This window comes from Octopus bimaculoides, chromosome 11, assembly GCF_046866305.1.
Source record: "Octopus bimaculoides isolate indiv1 chromosome 11, ASM4686630v1, whole genome shotgun sequence".
Taxonomy (NCBI): Eukaryota; Metazoa; Mollusca; class Cephalopoda; order Octopoda; family Octopodidae; genus Octopus; species Octopus bimaculoides.
Window position 1 is genome coordinate 7,820,283 of NC_142938.1, and position 17,206 is coordinate 7,837,488.

Here is a 17,206-nt window from a genome sequence, read left to right on the forward strand (position 1 = left end):
TTTGACTGCGGCCATGCTGGAGCACCGCCTTTAGTCGAGCAAATCGACCCCAGGACTTATTCTTTGGAAACCTAGTACTTATTCTATCGGTCTCTTTTTGCCAAACTGCTAAGTTACGGGAACGTAAACACACCAGCATCGGTTGTCAAGCGATGTTGAGGGGACAAACACAGAGACACACACACATATATATACATATATACGACGGGCTTCTTTCAGTTTCCGTCTACCAAATCCACTCACAAGGCTTTGGTCAGCCCGAGGCTATAATAGAAGACACTTGCCCAAGATGCCACGCAGTGGGACTGAACCTGGAACCATGTGGTTGGTAAGCAAGCTACTTACCACACAGCCACTGCCCACTTTTCCATGCTTGCATGGGCTGGATGTCAAACTGTTTGCTACACCAGCTGTGACCTGGTCCCTGAACTGAGAGTGCCACTGCAGTGCTTCTTAGTGCCCTTGTTATATATATTTTTCTACTCTAGGCACAAGGCCCAAAATTTGGAGGGAGTTGGGGAGTAGTCGATTAGATTGACTTCCAGTACGCAACTGGTACTTAATTTATCGACCCCAAAGGGATGAAAATCAAAGTAGACCTCAGCGGAATTTGAACCCAGAACGTAAAGACAGATAAAATACTGCTAAGCATTTCTCCCGGTGTGCTAACGTTTCTGCTAGCTTGTTGTCTTAATATTCTTTTCTACTCTAGGCACAAGGCCCGAAATTTTTTTAGATCATCGATCCCTTGAATAGTCTCATTGACTCTCCCACTCCCAGGAGTTGATATTGACCACTTTGGAGACCCTTGCCTTAAAGCCAGGAACTTTTCAGTACCCCTTCATATATATATATATATATATATATATATATACACACACACACACACATGTATGTATATATATATATATATATATATATATATAGGCATGTTTTTAGTGAATGCTGACTTACCTGCTGAAATGATTTCATCCATGTGGCAGTTGGGTAAATGGACCCTGGATAAAGATATATTCTCTTCAGCGTATGCTAGATACTGTAATACCTGAGTAAAAAGAAAACAAAAGGCATCATGAAAACATCTTATGAATAAACTGATAATAGAAACATATGGTAAAAAGCATAAGTGATTAATGACTGGCTTCTGTAACATTTAAAACAGAAGCATTGGCGTTGTATCTTCCTACTTGTTCATCACATTGAAGAAGGTCATGTAGATGACACTTTGAAAAATACAAATAACTTCAATTGAGAAGATCAAAGCATAACTCACCTTATCAAAGTAGTCAAATGCTTCATCTATTTCTCCTAGGAGTGTACAGAACCTTGCTTTCAGCCAAAATGCTGGTTGAAGAAAAGATATTGAAATACAAATGTTTTTGATACAACATAAACGAATACCACCAATTTATTTATGTAAATTATTCTTTTCCTTTTTGTCTTGCAGGATTGTAGCGCCATGTGGGGTGGGGTGGGGACTTGTGCCAGTGCCACATGGGGGACACACTTGTGCAAGCGTCATGTGAGGGGCGCTTGTGCTAGTGCCATGTGGGGGGGCACTTGTGCTGGTGCCACATGAAGGGCACTTGTGCTGGCGTCACGTGTAAAGCACTCATGCTGGTTCTAGGTGAGAAGTACTCCTGCCAGTGTCAAGTAAAAAGCACTTGTCTAGATACAACATAAAAGCACCTGTGCTGGTTGGCTGCAGGAAGGGCATCCAGCTGTAGAAATCATGCCAAAGCAGACACTGGAGCACGATGTAGTCCTTGGACCCATCATATCCTGTCAAACCATCCAACCTATGCTAGAATAGAACACGATCATCAAATGATGCTGTTGCTACTACAGATGATGGTTAAAGAGATGGTAGCATGGCATGTTTTGGAGAAACTCACAACTGGTTCAATAATAGCCATTAACCTTCGGTCACCACTCTTTAAAAAAAAAGGGGGGGGATAAAAGAAAAGAAAAACAATAACAGTAAACAATCCAAATGAAAATTCAAGCAAAATTTACTAACCTCGAATGCTGTACTCAACCCAAAATTCTTTTAATATATTGGTATAACCAATAAGTCCCAAAATATGCCAAACATCTTCAACAAAGAATTTTCCAGGAAATCCATTTTCAAGTTGGTTCAGTGAAAAATGATGCACATTTCTTTGAGGGTAAAAAAAAAAAAGATTAAATGACATTAGCTAATACATCTATAATGTTCAAAATGAATATACTCAAATTTTAGCTTTATGCACCCCCCCCCCCCAATAACCCGTTTAAAGCTGTTGCAAATTAAAATCAGGACACAAAGAAACATGATAAAGTGAAACAAAACATTGATTGATACCTCATAAGTGGATTCAGTAGACAGAAACTGAAAGAAGCTTCCCCATGTGTATGTGAGAGAGAGAGAACTTGTAATTCCCTCATTTACATGTGTGTGTCTGTTAACAGACTGTAAACAATGGCTTTGCTAAGGGTGTTGTTATTTGCAGTGCACCACAAAAACATGCTGTGCAACCTTTGTAAACAAAAGGCTTGTTCATATAAACAAAACAGATTTTAAACAGAATAATGCAAAAAAACAAACAAAAATAACCCAGTAATTATCTCTATAATATAGGTATATATAATTCAGAAGTAGTTATTAAGAGGTGATGAAAATATACATACTTATTTGAAGAATTCATAGGAGCTTTGATTTTTGCTTTTTTCATCAGCCATTGATCTAACTTGAGTTCAGCCCATACAAGCACCATCTGAAAATAGAAGCAGAAAATGTGTTTATTATGCCATTCTAATTCACATTGTTGATATGTCTTTTGTATCACTGAATTAAAATGTTCTTAATTCCTCTCAAGATAATCCTCTCCTTCATCTCCCGTTGTGTCCGTTATATTAAGATTCTCAGCTTTATGGTGACATCATCAACATAATTTAATGTCCATGCTTCACGCTGGCATAGGTTGGACAGTTTGATAGGATCTGATGGGCCCAAGTACTGCATCGTGCTCCAATGTCTGCTTTGATATGGTTTCTACAGCTGGATGCCCTTCCAAATGCCAACCACTTCACAGAGTGTACCGGGTGCTTTTATGTGACACCAGCACTAGTAAAGTTGCCATGCAGCTTGCAAGACTATAAACCTCAAAGAGCTGGGGCAGGCAACTTTATGTTAGGAGAATAAAGAGTAGAGAACGGTAAAGTGTGAAAGAAAAGGGATGGAGCAGAACCAGTTTCTTGCTGTAGAGAAGCTACATGACTATTCAACACTTTTAGAAGAGTGGGGGAACTGGAAAGCGAGATAAGTAGTGATGAGGTATCATCACTGTAGGCTCAAAACAATTAACAGACAAGCATATTTAAAAAGGGCTCACTCTACTACAAACTAACACAAAAATCGTGAAGGATTAACAACTACATTAAAAAGCTTCGAATATTTATACCGGTATACAGGAAGGCGATGTCAAGGTTCTTGCAGGTCTATAATAGTGCTTTTAATACAAGTATGAAGCCTGAAATTTCGATAGGTGGGGTTAGTTGGTTAAATCTGACCTCAGTATTTAACTGGTACTTCATGGACACTTGAGAGATGAAAGTCAAAGTTGTTCTTTTCATAGCTACAACAATTGTCACAATCCACTTGATTTTTTTTATCAACACAGATTCTCAGATCAAATCACTTGCTAAACAAATCTACTCAAGAATATGAAATAATTTAAAAAAAAAAAAACGTACTTTGCCCATTTCTAGAACATAGTCCTCGGGTTCTTCAGGGCTAAAGGAATATAAATAATCAGTTTAGAGATTACAAAATGGCTTTAAAATAAAATTCATATTTAACCAGGCAAAAAAAAAAAAAAAAAAAAATGTTCAGGTTATTGTAAAACATTTTGTTCGTGAATTTATTTGATAAATCTATAACACTAATGGTTGCAAAATGGAGGCACTGGAATAATGTTTACATAAGCATTTGATGAGAACACATTATTCTGATGGTCATTGTCTGGCTGAAAACCAGTACCAATCCTATTTCATGATAGATGAGTTAGCAGGAGCAGAGCCAACCATGTTGACCTTTATGGTGTCCAAGTCTCATAAAGAGAAAATTATGTTGTAGTAGTAGTAGAAGTAACAGCAATCTTTTTCCCAGCCAGATAGTAAAGTTGGTGATTGTTGTTAATGTTGAGCCCAATGTCATGGCTACTTCGTTTATTTATTTATTGATTTATTTATTTTTTTTAAATCTCAGGGACTATTTTGCCCCCTAACATCCTTTACGTACATAATATAGATGGGTGTGATTTGTAGGTAATTTGGCTGCTTTTTCTTGTAGGACAAGTGACTAACAACATAAAGGTCTCTGTCGCAAGGATTTCAATAACAGCAATACATTCAGAATTATTAACATGCCTTGCTGTTTGCAGCTTCAATGTTAAAAGGCTGGTTCCAAAATGAAGAACAGAGTGAAAATAATCTCTCTTTAGCTTTTCCCATCTCAGATCAACTAGATGCTCAGGTAAAAAAAAAAAAAAAAAAAGAGGCGGGTGGAATCAATCAAAATATATCTTACCATAAATAAGAAGGTAATTTCAAGTGTTTCCTGACAGCAGAATATACTTTTAAGAATATGTCTACTAATTCATCAGACCTGTTCATCAGAATAAAAGAATAATTTATATGAATCAAAATACATAGTTTTCAGATAAACCTTTTGAATGTCATTGGAATCTGTCAACAAGGGAATAGTTGAATGTATTTCTTTGATACCCTCTCCCTTATCAGCTTCTATTAAGTATAGTTTACTGTATTTGAGGGCATAAAAGATGCACTCCCTGCCCCACAAAGTTTCATAAAAAATCCCCCCAGGTTATTTATGCAAACTGGGGCCTATATTACAGATTTTAATGCACTAAAAACTTTATTCCCTGAATATGCACTGCTGATATTGGGGTGTCTAATATGCCCGTGTGTCTTTTATGCCATCAAATATGTCCAGGGGTTGTTGTTGAAGATGTTGATGATGATTGCACCATAGTGGTTGAATCATTAGCCCTGGATGTGAATCTCTAAGGGTCGTATGAACACAGCATGTAAGGAACCAGAACAGACATTACAAGACATCCCATTTGATGTTCTAACAATTCAGCTACTGTCCTTGACAGTGCAGGATTGAACCAGGATCCATGTGACTGAGAAGCAAACTTCTTAACCACACAGCCATGCCTATTGAATCAATTTCTTTCAACCTAGTCTTTGCTAAAGAATTAGTGTAATAAACTAGCATAACAAATTAGCTAAAGAATTAGCATAATAAATTAATGCAAGGAAATAGAAATTTAAGGCTTAGTATACAAAGGTTTATTTGAAGTCATTGTATACAGAAAAGTATAGGGAGTTGAAATAATAATGCAAACAATTCCTTACCATTTTAAATGTCCTACATCTGCTAATTGAACTAAATATGTACCCATAAGATCAATGATTCCACCATTTTCCAAACAATCTTCCAAAAATTTCTTTACAAGCTGCTCCTCAGTCTCAAAAACTAGTGGGGTAGATGATTCACTGCTACCAGCTAGAAAAAACAAATTTCTTGTGTTCATTTATCTGAATATATTTCATATTATTTATTTGGTACACAACTTTCAATATTGCACCCGCCAACCAATTCTGTGAAGGAGTCTTGCCTTGCAAGTTACTAGGTGACTCTACTAGTGCTTGTGTCACAAAAAAAAAAAGCATCCACTAGACTCTATATAGTGGTTGGTGTTAGGAAAGGCAACTAGCTGTAGAAAATTTGCAAAAGCAGACACTGGAGACCAACATAGCCTTCAGGCCAATCGAATCTTGTTGAACCACCCAACCTATGGCAGCATGGAATGCAGACATTAAATGATGATGGTGACGTTTGTGCTCTGATCCCAACCCAGGTAACTGATTCGCCTTTCTTTCATATTGGCATATAAAGTGTTTGGGTTAACTCAGTCATAGATTTGAACTCAGAATGTAGAGTGACATAATTAAACAGTGCAAGACATTTTGTCTGCTGTTCTACCAATTCTACCATCCACCACTCTTTTTAGTTTGCATCTATTTTTTTTTTCCATGTTAGAATAGGTAGAATGGCCAAGTTCACCTAACTGCGGATAAATATTGCAGGCATTAAGAACATCAATTAATGAATGTCTCAATCCTATATAGAGTTGTTCACAAATCCTCTTGCAAGTGTTCTTTGAAAAAGGATAAGATCTGAAAACCCTAGGTATACATTCATCATCGTTTAACGTCCGTGTTCCATGCTAGCATGGGTGGGACGGTTTCACAAGAGCCAGCCAGGCAGAAGCCTGCACCAGACTTATGTGACTGTTTTGGCAAGATTTTACAGCAGGATGCCCTTCCTAACACCAAACACTCAGCAGAGTGGACTGAGTGCTTTTTATGTGGCATAAGCACAGGTGAGGTCAGTTTTGGCAAGGTTTTTACAGCTGGATGCCCTTCCAATTACCAACCACTTTACAGCGTGGACTGGGTGCAAACTAAAAATCTAATGAAAAATAATGAGGAAGTATATGAAGGAAAGACTTACACACAGGTAAATATGACATTTCAATAATTTTAAGGTTTGTTTTTTTTTTCAGACATAAGAAATTAAAAAAATTACCAGCAGATGAAACACCTTGAGGGCTACTTTGTTCTTTTGCTTTGCTTTCATCTTCCTCTCGTGCTTCCCTTTAAGTGAGAGAAAAAAAAAAAAAAATCAAATAATAAAAAAAAACCCAAAGGAAGTGATTGCAAAAACATTTTACATAAAAAAAAAAGATTTAATATTTATTTCTTTATTGCCCACAAGGGGCTAAACATAGAGGGGACAAACAAGGGGATTACGTTGATTACATCGACCCAGTGATTAACTGGTACTTATTTAATCGACCCCGAAAGGATGAAAATTTAAATATTAAGAAAGAAATTAAAATTAAAAGTAGATTTACAATAAACTGGATGGCAAAAATTTCAGGAGCAAGTCTTCAAGATCTACATTTTCCTCTTGTTTTTTTCTGGTGGTATTACGCACCTGCCAAATAATGAAAATAAAAGACGGTTGAATTTATAAGGACAAGACACAAAAATAGCTAGATATTCCAGAAATTAGAAATATTACAAGGCAGAGTAGAATGAAATAGGAAATAAACACCAACACGAGCGGATCGTCTTTTACACGCCACTTCTTCGACAGCAGTGTTTCGTTTTCGCTTCTGAACCTTACGTGACCCAGCTTCATCAACTTCCATAGCTGTTGTAACTTCAGGAGTATCTACACAGAGAAGGAAGAACATCATCATCATCAATCATGATACTCATTATTCTGAAAGTTATGAAGAAACAAAGTCGACTCGTGAATTTTTGAAACTGTCCCCCTACCCCTGGGAAACATTTTTTCACAACAAATTCCGACATATTTGGAATATATAGCAAATTAAGTATATCTCTCTCTTCACTCTTACTCTTTTACTTGTTTCAGTCAATTCACTGTGGCCATGCTGGAGCACCGCCTTTATAGTTGAGCAAATCGACCCCAGAGCTTATTCTTTGTAAGCCTAGTACTTATTCTATCGGTCTCTTTTTGCCAAACCACTAAGTTACGGGGATGTAAACACACCAGCATCGGTTGTCAAGCAATGCTGGGGAGGACAAACAGACACACAAGCAGACACATACATATATATATATATATATATATATATACATACACACACATATATATATATATATATATATATATATATTCATACATATATACGACGGTCTTCTTCCAGTTTCCGTCTACCAAATCCACTCACAAGGCTTTGGTCGGCTCGAGGCTATAGTAGAAGACACTTGCCCAAGGTGCCATGCAGTGGGACTGAACCCAGGACCATGTGGTTGGTAAGCAAGCTACTTACCACACAGCCACTCCTGCACCTATATCTGGAAAATTTTATCAAAAACATCCATTTTTCTGGAAGTCTTGAGAAAACAAAGTCAGGGCTGGTGATGGAGGACACATGCACTTGTGTAGGTACGCCAGTAGGAGAACAGAATGGTGTGCAACTGAACTTGGATTCCTGTAGAAGTAATATTTCAAACACTGAAATGATAGTCCCAATAATTAGAAGTGAAAGAAATAAAGCTGAAGATTCTTACGGTTTGTTGCCGAGGGATTTGGTGATGACATCTGTACAGTAGGAGAGGAGGATGTGCCACTATTCCCTGCCGTTTCAGCAACTTCAGACGATGGTGCCACCGCTGCACCCTCTCCAGCATCTGAAGTCATCTGTGCCTCTTGGTTTGAACTCGGACTGTGAACTTTAGACTCGTGTGCCTCAACAACATTTTTGTCGTTTGCAGGTTTAGGGGTTTTAACATATGGTGTCAAATCTATATGAAGACCCATACTCTTAAAAAGAGAAAAAACAAAAATAAAACAAATAATTAGATACAGGGGAAATTTTGTTGATATTGAAAAATCTTTAAATATTCTAATTTTGGTACAAGGCCAGCGATCTTGAAGAAAGGGAGTACATCGATCGCATTGACTCTAGTACTCAAATGGTACTTGTTTTATGAACACCTGAAAAAGGTGAACAGTGAAGTTGGCTCCAGTGGAATTTAAACTCAGAACATAAAGCCAGACAAAATGCTACTAGCTTGCCATCTTACAAAATCTTTAAATCGTAATCATCATCATTGTTTAACGTCCATTTCCCATGCTGGTATGGGTTGGATGGTTTGACTGAGGTCTGGAGAGCCAGCGGCTGCATCAGGGTCCAATCTGATCTGGCAATGTTTCTACAGCTGGATGCCCTTCCTAATGCTAAACACTGTGAGTGTGCAGTGGGTGCTTTTTACGTGTCCACTGGTACAGGAGCCAGTCAGGTGGGCCTGGATTCAATCACATTTGGATAGTGCTTTTTACGTGCCACTGGCACGGGGGCCAGTCAGGGGGGTACTGGAATTGGCCACATTCAGATGGTGCTTTTTATGTGCCACCAGCACAGGGAGCCAGTCAGGCGGACCTGGGATTGACCACGTTTGGATGGTGCATTTTACGTGCCACTGGCACAGGAGCCAGTCAGGGGGCACTGGCCACAGCTATGATATTGGTTTTACTTGACTCAACAGGTTGTCTCAAGCATATCATATTGCATAACGCATCAGGGGTACTCTTAACTGGGCCGGACATGCATGGCTGCGATCTCACTTTAGTTACCGGGTCTTCTCAATCACAGCATGTAAATACTAATTTTATAATTTCAATTTGCTGGAAGTATTTTTCCAGAAGCATAGAAAAAACACAAAACAAAAAAAAACTTATAAAACTTTTAGGAATTATGTAACAATACATATTTAGGAAAAAGAATTTCTAAAAAAAAAAGAATGCAAATATTCATGGATTCTCAATGAAGTTCAATAATGTAATTTCAAAAGGATGAATTTACTGAATTAGTCAGGGACAAGAACAATCTGGTTTTACTGGTTTATGTAAAAATTGAAATCAGTTCAGACATACCTTTCGTGGTTCACTGTGGACTATTTCATCATACAAAGCTAAAAGACATTCCCCGACACATTTCCAACTGAAATTAAAGGTTAATAATGATCAGCGAAAAACTATTATTAAGTCCACGACATAATGATACAAATGATGAGTTTTTTGATTTAGGTTTGTGTTAATGGGAGAATCCTGAACACCCCCATGTGACTGAAAGTGGACTAACCGATTACAATAACTAAGAACTGAATGAACTGTCAGGGTAGTTGATGTTAGACCTACTGGGATATATATATATATATATATATATATATATATACAATATGAAAGTTTACCTAATGTAATGGAACTAGAGAACCTCATGGAATATATAACAGACAAAATAAGACTGATAATTAATATGTATAATTAGAACAGTAAAATGGAACTCCAAGTTTTAGTGGGGGCAGGGTTGTATTGAGAGCAGTGGCTTAATGCCAAGTGATGAGAGGTTAAAGTATGATAGAGAGAGACAGAAGCAGGTGTCTGGCTGTAGAGGAGACACATGGTTACTCAGTTGGAAAAGAAAGAGGATAATGGTGAAGAGGTGACATGGTGTCAATACTTACCTATATTCTAGAATAGGTTTTGGGAGAGTGAGTGGAGATGGTGGTGGAACATAAGCTAATTCCCGACGAATCTTCCTCATTTCCAGAGCTTCGTTTATGTACTGGAAATACACAATATTTCAATGAAGATTTTTTTTGGTTTTATTTATTACAACTTCACAAAAAAAAAAACATTTTCAATCTTTCATCTTTTACTTGTTTCAATCATTGGAGAGCAGTCATGCTAGGGGACCATTTTGGAACAGTTTAGTCAAACAAATCAACCTCAGTACTTAATTCTCTTTTTAAGCTTGGTGCTTATACTATCAGTGTCTTTTGCCAAACTGCTAAGTTACAGCGACATAATCAAACCAACACCAACTAACAAGCAATGGGGGAGGGTAACAAATACACATATAATGAGCTTCCATGCAGTTTCTGTCAACCAAATCCACTCACAAATCATTAATTGGCCCACAGTTATAGTAAAAAACACTTGCCTGAGATGCCATGCAGTGGGATCGAACCCAAAACCATGAGCTTGCAAAGCGGGCTTTTTAACCACACAGCCATGCCTGTGCCAGTGTTTGGGTATCTTGCTAATAATATTGAGTTTTTATTCTTTTATTTGCTTCAGTCATTTGATTGTGGCCAAGCTGGAGCACCGCCTTTAGTCGAAGAAATCGACCCTAGGACTTGTTCTTTGTAAATCTAGTATTTATTCTAATGGTCTCTTTTGCTGAACTGCTAAGTTATAGGGACGTAAACACACCATCTTTCTTAATAATAATTATTAAAAACATAAAAGAATGAAAACAAACTAATAATGCCTGTTCCTCACCTCATTCTTTTCTTCTTTGTCAGCATGAGTCATCAGCACCAGAGGATCACTGAAGAATACATTTTAGAATTTAAATCAGGCAAAAAAAAAAAAAAAAAAAAAGAGGGAACAAACAAAACACTGACAATAGTGGAGTTGCTAAGAGAGAAAGTAAAATGCTGCAAAACATCGAATATTTACCAGTTAGCAAAGAACATCTTGGACTCCATTCGCAAAGAAGGTTGTTCTGAAAATATTTGATCTCGAAAAGAAATTGCTTTCATGTATTCTGCATCTTTTTCAAGAGCAGACCCAATATATTTCAGACAAGCTGCAAAGAGAGAAATTGACTGGTAATGTTTGTGGTCCTTGCAGTGGATAATGGGGCATAATAATAATAAGTTTCCTGTCATCTTAGAGAGAGTTCTAGAGAAATGTCAAGTCATCATCATCATCATCATCATCATATAGCATCCGTCTTCCATGCTGGCATGGGTTGGACAGTTTCAAAGGATTCAGAGAGCCGCAGGACTGTGCCAAGTTCTAGTGTCAGCTCTGGAATGGTTTCCACAGCTGGATGCCCTTCCAAATGCCAACTACTTCACAGTGTATACTGGCTCCTTTTTATGTGGCACCAACTCTTGTGACGTTGCTAAGTAACTTGTAAGACATAAAAAGGACAGGGAAAAGAGGAAAGGAGGGAAAACTCCCACTTAGGGTGGAAGGGGAAAGTATTAGAGGAGGGGCAGGTGGCTTTATGCCAAGGGTCAGAAGATAGAAGGACAAACAAGGCAAAGACTGGAGAAAGCATTGCAGTGTTTTGTACATAGACCTGAAGTGATTAGTTAGAGCAGGAGTTTGGGGAATTGAGATACTGGGGTGCCACCTAGAAGAATTTTTAGCTGAATGAATTGACCTCAGTTCTTCATTAAAAAAAAAAAAAATTTTAAGCCTGCTACTTGTTTTATTGGGCTCTTTTGCTGAACTGCCAAGTTACAAAGATGCAAACACAAAAACACTGTAAATCAAGATGTGGTGGGAGACAAAAAGACACACACACGCTTGTGTGTGTGATGGGCTTCTTTCAGTTTCCATCTTTCAAATCCACTCACAAGGCTTTGGTCAGTCTCAGGCTATAATAGAAGACACTTGCCCAAGGAACCATGCAGTGGGACTGAACCCAGAATCATGTGGTTATGAAGCAAATTTCATAAGAACATCCAGAGTAAGAATTTTAATGGAAACACAAAAAATATCAAATTTCTCTAAATATGATTAAAAAAACACAAACAAATACTTACTCCAATAATCATTCAATACATAGAGGGATGTGATCAGGTGGTCCATGCATGGCCAATGGTTTTTGTTGCAATTAAGACCCTAAATTTTGAAAAAAAAGAGATTTATTAGTATTCATCATCATCATCATTTTAATGTCTACTTTTCTATGCTTGTATGGGTTGGATGAAATTTACTGAGGCAGATTTTATGCAACCAGATGCCTTTTTCATCACCAACCTGTACCTATTTCCCAAAAAAAGGTAATATTTTCCCATGGCCAGACATGTTTTTGCAGAATATTGGAAATGACATTCATTTAGAATATTCACACAATGTCAAGACAAAGAGACACAAACATTACACACAAATGACAGGGTGGCTTTAGTTTCTGTCTACCAAATCCACTCACAAGGCTTTGGTTGGCCTGGGGATACAATAAAAGATACTTGCCCAAAGTGCCACACAGCAGGACTGAACCTGAAACCATATGGTTGGGAAGCAATTCTTAATCACACATGCACCTATGAAATTTATTAATATTACAGAATTTTAAAAAATTGAAAAATTGTATCTTATGCTAAGTCTTAAAATATTTGAAAAGATAAAAAACAGAATAGGAATTTTTGTTTTTTTATATAATTTAGGAGAGCGAGAAGGCGGGGGGACAAACCTGCTGAAAAGAGTAAGCTGCCAGTTGATAGTTATGAATTTCAAGAGCAATGAGGCCAATTTTATACCAAACTGTTACTTCAGTTTCATCAATTGTTACAGCCTGGAATAAAAATTACGGAATTATAAACACAAATGTAATAAACTCAAATAACTAAATATTAGTGGTAAGACAGTTAGACTTCTATTTTTAGCATACAAGGGATCCATATAGCGACCTCTCATATTGTTTATATTTAAATAGAATTCACGGTCCTCGGACATTTTTAAGTATGCTGACCGCTAATTGAAATTGATATGATTTAATAATATTGTTTAATAATATTAATTTCTATTCTTATTATTTAATTTCAAATATTTGTGTTCTCTCGCCAGTTGATTCACTGCTGAAGATCATTCATTGCAATTATTTTCAGGCTTAGAGCGCTAGTACAAGGGCGTTTGAATCGAAGTTAAAAGACATGATATTGGAACTCTATGCATTTGTATCCTCTCACGGAGACGGGTGGTAGCCAGTTCCATTGTTGTGTCAGCACCGATTTCACTGAGGACACACAGACAATTATTGAATTGTTCCTGTCGAAACCTTAAGCTATGGAATTAAGTGTTGTGCTTATTCCTTTTCATTTGTCTAGCTTGTAAACATCTAGCGTCTTACTAAGTTGAGAACACAGATTTAGTGGTTAAGACAGTTTGATGTCTATTTCTAGCATACAAGGGATCCACATAGCAACCTCTCATATTGTTTATAAATATTAGTTTCTTACACAAGTAAAAATGTCACCAGGTTTTTTTTTTTCAGTGGAGTGAAAATTAAATTATCGAAGCTGACAAAGACCTTTCCATCAAGTAAAAGAAAACGTAACTATAGTCATTTAAATGGCAGTATTTTCAAAATGGAAACATTTTATAAAGGAAATATAATAATTACCTTCAGAAAATATTGGATAGCTCTGTGAGTATCATTGCGTCTGTGAGCCATGGCAGCTAAGTTTTTGTAGGTTGAATAAAGCATCTGAAGCCCAGGGTGAACAGGATTATCACCCTCTTCATCTACTATCCTGTTTGCCTGAAATATAACATTTTATACTAAAATATCATTTCCAACCATATTGGTAATGCTGGTTCACGAAGGGCTCTGCCCTGTCAACCTTCTCCCTCCCTCCATTCATGTTATTGTTACATATGAACCGAATGTGCCATATTCTAAAACATTTTATCCTTTAGTATTCAGATTGCTCGGTCAAATGAAATGCTTATTTAGTCACATTGTCTTGAATTAATCATGTGTTTATCTTATAGCTTTGAAATTTCAATGATGTGATTGTTTATTTTTAGAATGACATTGTAGGGTCGGTGTGAAATGTTGGATCCGGACAGTTTAAACCTAGAAGAAGCAGAATATTTTAGCTATTTTGAATTCTTAAAGGTTAATCATACAAAAAAATGTTATGTAGCCTATGACACAATGTTTCGGACCTCATCTTTAGAGATCATCATTATTGTTTAACATCTGTTTTCCATGCTGGCATGGGTTGGATGGTTTAACTGGGGACTGGCAAGCCAGGAGGCCGCACCAGGCTCCAATCTGATCTGGCAATGTTTCTACAGCTGGATGCCCTTCCTAACACCAACTACTCCGAGAGTGTAGTGGGTGCTTTTTTACGTGCCACTGGCATGGGAGCCAGTCAGGCGGCACTGGCATCGGCCACGTTCAGATGGTGCTTTTTATGTGCTACTGGCACAGGAGCCTGTTGGGGCAGTGGGGCTGGTATCGACCATGTTCAGATGGTGCTTTTTATGTGCCACCGGCACGGGGAGCCAGTCAGGCAGCACTGGCAACAACCCATGCATGATGGTACTTATTGCTTTTTCATATTTACATCTATGTACTCTATGTTCCAATCAGTATGATCCGACTGTCATCAAATGACATTCCTAGATGAAATGTAAGTTCCTAGTTCAAGTTCACTTTGTTATGATGTACACACAGATATAAAACAGCTGATGATGACTGGAGATGAAATTTATCAACATGTCACCTAAATGTAAGGTAGTAAAAACGTCTGTTTCTAAAGAAGTTTCCATACCTCCAACAGAAAGTCTTGTTCTAAGAGGTCCTCAAAGGTTTCTTCTGCTTTATCAAAATCACCTTCTATTTGAAGGTTAAGAGCTTGATTGTATACAGTATAAGCTTCAGATTCCTACAAGTAATTTGAAAAATACAAATAAAATTTACAGGCAGAATGGTTTTCAGAAACAACAAAAGAAAAAACTGCAAGACAAGTATTGAGAAACAATATGGAATATATCAAGACTTTATCTATTATCAATATTAGCATTATCAATATCAACATTAACAAGATGTTTAAATATCACTCCAATATTTTCCTTTGTACACTTCTAGCATTGGTAACTCAATCTCTACAAAAATATTTTTACCTATACTGTATCATCAACTCATTATTGTATTGTAGCCATTCTTCAGCACACAGATGTCAAATGTCTTGCTCTGAAGCCCAGCTTCCTCAAGACATGTGCAACTCAGCTTCTTTTCTCTCACAATCATTAAAATGGAAATAGACTTACCTGAGCCTCTTTTGTAACTGAAAGTATGTCATCGGACGAGTCATCCGAGTCGCCACTTTCGTGGTCATTTAATGCTGATATTCGAATCTAAAAAGAAGAGGTATGGAAGAAAAAGAAAAAGAGAGAGAAAAAAACTTTATAATTATTTATTTCTTTTGAATAAGTACAAGGCTTAATTTGGTAGGAAAAGGGTCATTACAAAATTTTATGACTCAATACAACCAGCACTTTATAGGGTTGGTATGAAAGGCCAAATCTGGCTAGTTTGAACATAAAACAGGTAGAATACTTGGGGTGGGTGTGGCTGGTTTAAATGCTAAGGGGTTCAACTAAGAACATAGAACAAAAGACTGCAAGCTAGTTAGTTTGGTGGTCTGTTATTCTCACTAACTAATTTCCCTTAAAATTTTATGATGGAGACATAAACACCAGCATCGATTGTCAAGCGATGTGGGGGGGAGAGACAAACACACACATTTTTATTCTTTCTCTGTTTATTCCCGTGTTCCTTTCTGTTGAAGAGCGTAGGCTCGAAACGTTAAAAACTTTCTCACCTTCCCTAGTGTTAAATTAATACACCTGTCTTCATCTTTTGTTTTTCTGTAAATTTCAACTATATATATATATATATATATATATATATATATATATGGGATTCTTTCGGTTTCTGTCTACCAAATCCACTCACAAGGCTTTGGTCGGCCTGAGGCTATAGTAAAAGACACTGGCTCAAAGTACCACACAGTGGGACTGAACCCGGAACCGTGTGGTTGGGAAGCAAGCTTCTTACCACACATATTTCTATTGGGGGGGGGGAGCGTGTCTGGAGTGTGTGTGTGTAGGAGTGAGCGACGCTAGAAACTGCTACTTTCATTTTGTCAATCAGCTCGTATCATTATTTGGTGGCCAGCAAAGATGGTGGCAGAGGGGGTGGGAGTTGCAATTAACATTCGTTTTTTGTGCATTTTAGTTCAGTTTCATTTCGTCCAACATTTTGCTCATTCAGGTGAATAATGTATTCAATATTTAACAAACTTTTATAATTTCCCCTAATATTTGGGAGCGGGGTGACGAACTTTTGAATAAATATATGTTTCTCTTTATGGAGACGCCGTGGCTTCATTACTCTTATATAACAATGCTTTTATAAGTATCGTCTGACATTCTATTCATCTGAAATTATCTTCCTATTGTCTTTCTATCCTTCCTTCTGTCTTTCCACCAAACTTTTGCTTTTTCTTCCGTCTTATATTCCTTCTCATTCGTCTCTCCCTCTAATTTCTTACTGGAGCCATTAAAAAAAATAATCTATGCAGTCTATCATTTGACTCGCTTAAAATGGTTTAGATATTGAATAGCTTATTCTGCTTCTCCATAGTTCACACCCAATGATTTAAAGAGAAAATCGAACTTTATTCAACAATTCACGAGAGAGAGAGAGAGAGAGCAACAACGTATGTTAATTGCAACCCTACGTGTATATATATATATATACATATATATACATATATATACATATATATATATATATATATATATATATATACATATTCCGGGATCGATCGGCGAGGATCGTTGAACTGAAAGGTTCAAGCTAGTTTCGGAATATATCACATACACACACAAGACAGGGAAGTATTATAATATTTAACAATGACTAAAATATGCTACCTTTCATAAAGAACAAGCAAAATACACTTTTAGATTAAAGATAGAGATACATAAAATGAG

The 17,206-nt window shown here is 37.1% G+C and overlaps 1 protein-coding gene across 4 annotated transcripts in view; it reads right to left on the reverse strand.

The window, feature by feature from the left end:
• Positions 1-17,206, reverse strand: part of LOC106874869 (calcineurin-binding protein cabin-1) — a 55,451-nt gene that overhangs the window by 35,964 nt on the left and 2,281 nt on the right. For all 4 annotated transcript variants that reach the window (XM_089359360.1, XM_089359358.1, XM_089359356.1 and 1 more), the window contains exons 2-21: positions 15,476-15,562; positions 14,977-15,090; positions 13,818-13,955; positions 12,888-12,989; positions 12,238-12,316; positions 11,138-11,267; positions 10,958-11,006; positions 10,138-10,238; positions 9,548-9,614; positions 8,182-8,434; positions 7,197-7,312; positions 6,990-7,072; positions 6,662-6,729; positions 5,425-5,575; positions 4,571-4,648; positions 3,736-3,775; positions 2,671-2,756; positions 2,021-2,160; positions 1,274-1,344; positions 955-1,045 (exon numbers count right to left, since the gene is read on the reverse strand). In XM_089359360.1, the coding sequence (XP_089215486.1) occupies positions 955-1,045; positions 1,274-1,344; positions 2,021-2,160; positions 2,671-2,756; positions 3,736-3,775; positions 4,571-4,648; positions 5,425-5,575; positions 6,662-6,729; positions 6,990-7,072; positions 7,197-7,312; positions 8,182-8,434; positions 9,548-9,614; positions 10,138-10,238; positions 10,958-11,006; positions 11,138-11,267; positions 12,238-12,316; positions 12,888-12,989; positions 13,818-13,955; positions 14,977-15,090; positions 15,476-15,562 (2,044 nt within the window). The remainder of the gene's footprint in view (positions 1-954; positions 1,046-1,273; positions 1,345-2,020; positions 2,161-2,670; positions 2,757-3,735; positions 3,776-4,570; positions 4,649-5,424; positions 5,576-6,661; positions 6,730-6,989; positions 7,073-7,196; positions 7,313-8,181; positions 8,435-9,547; positions 9,615-10,137; positions 10,239-10,957; positions 11,007-11,137; positions 11,268-12,237; positions 12,317-12,887; positions 12,990-13,817; positions 13,956-14,976; positions 15,091-15,475; positions 15,563-17,206) is intronic.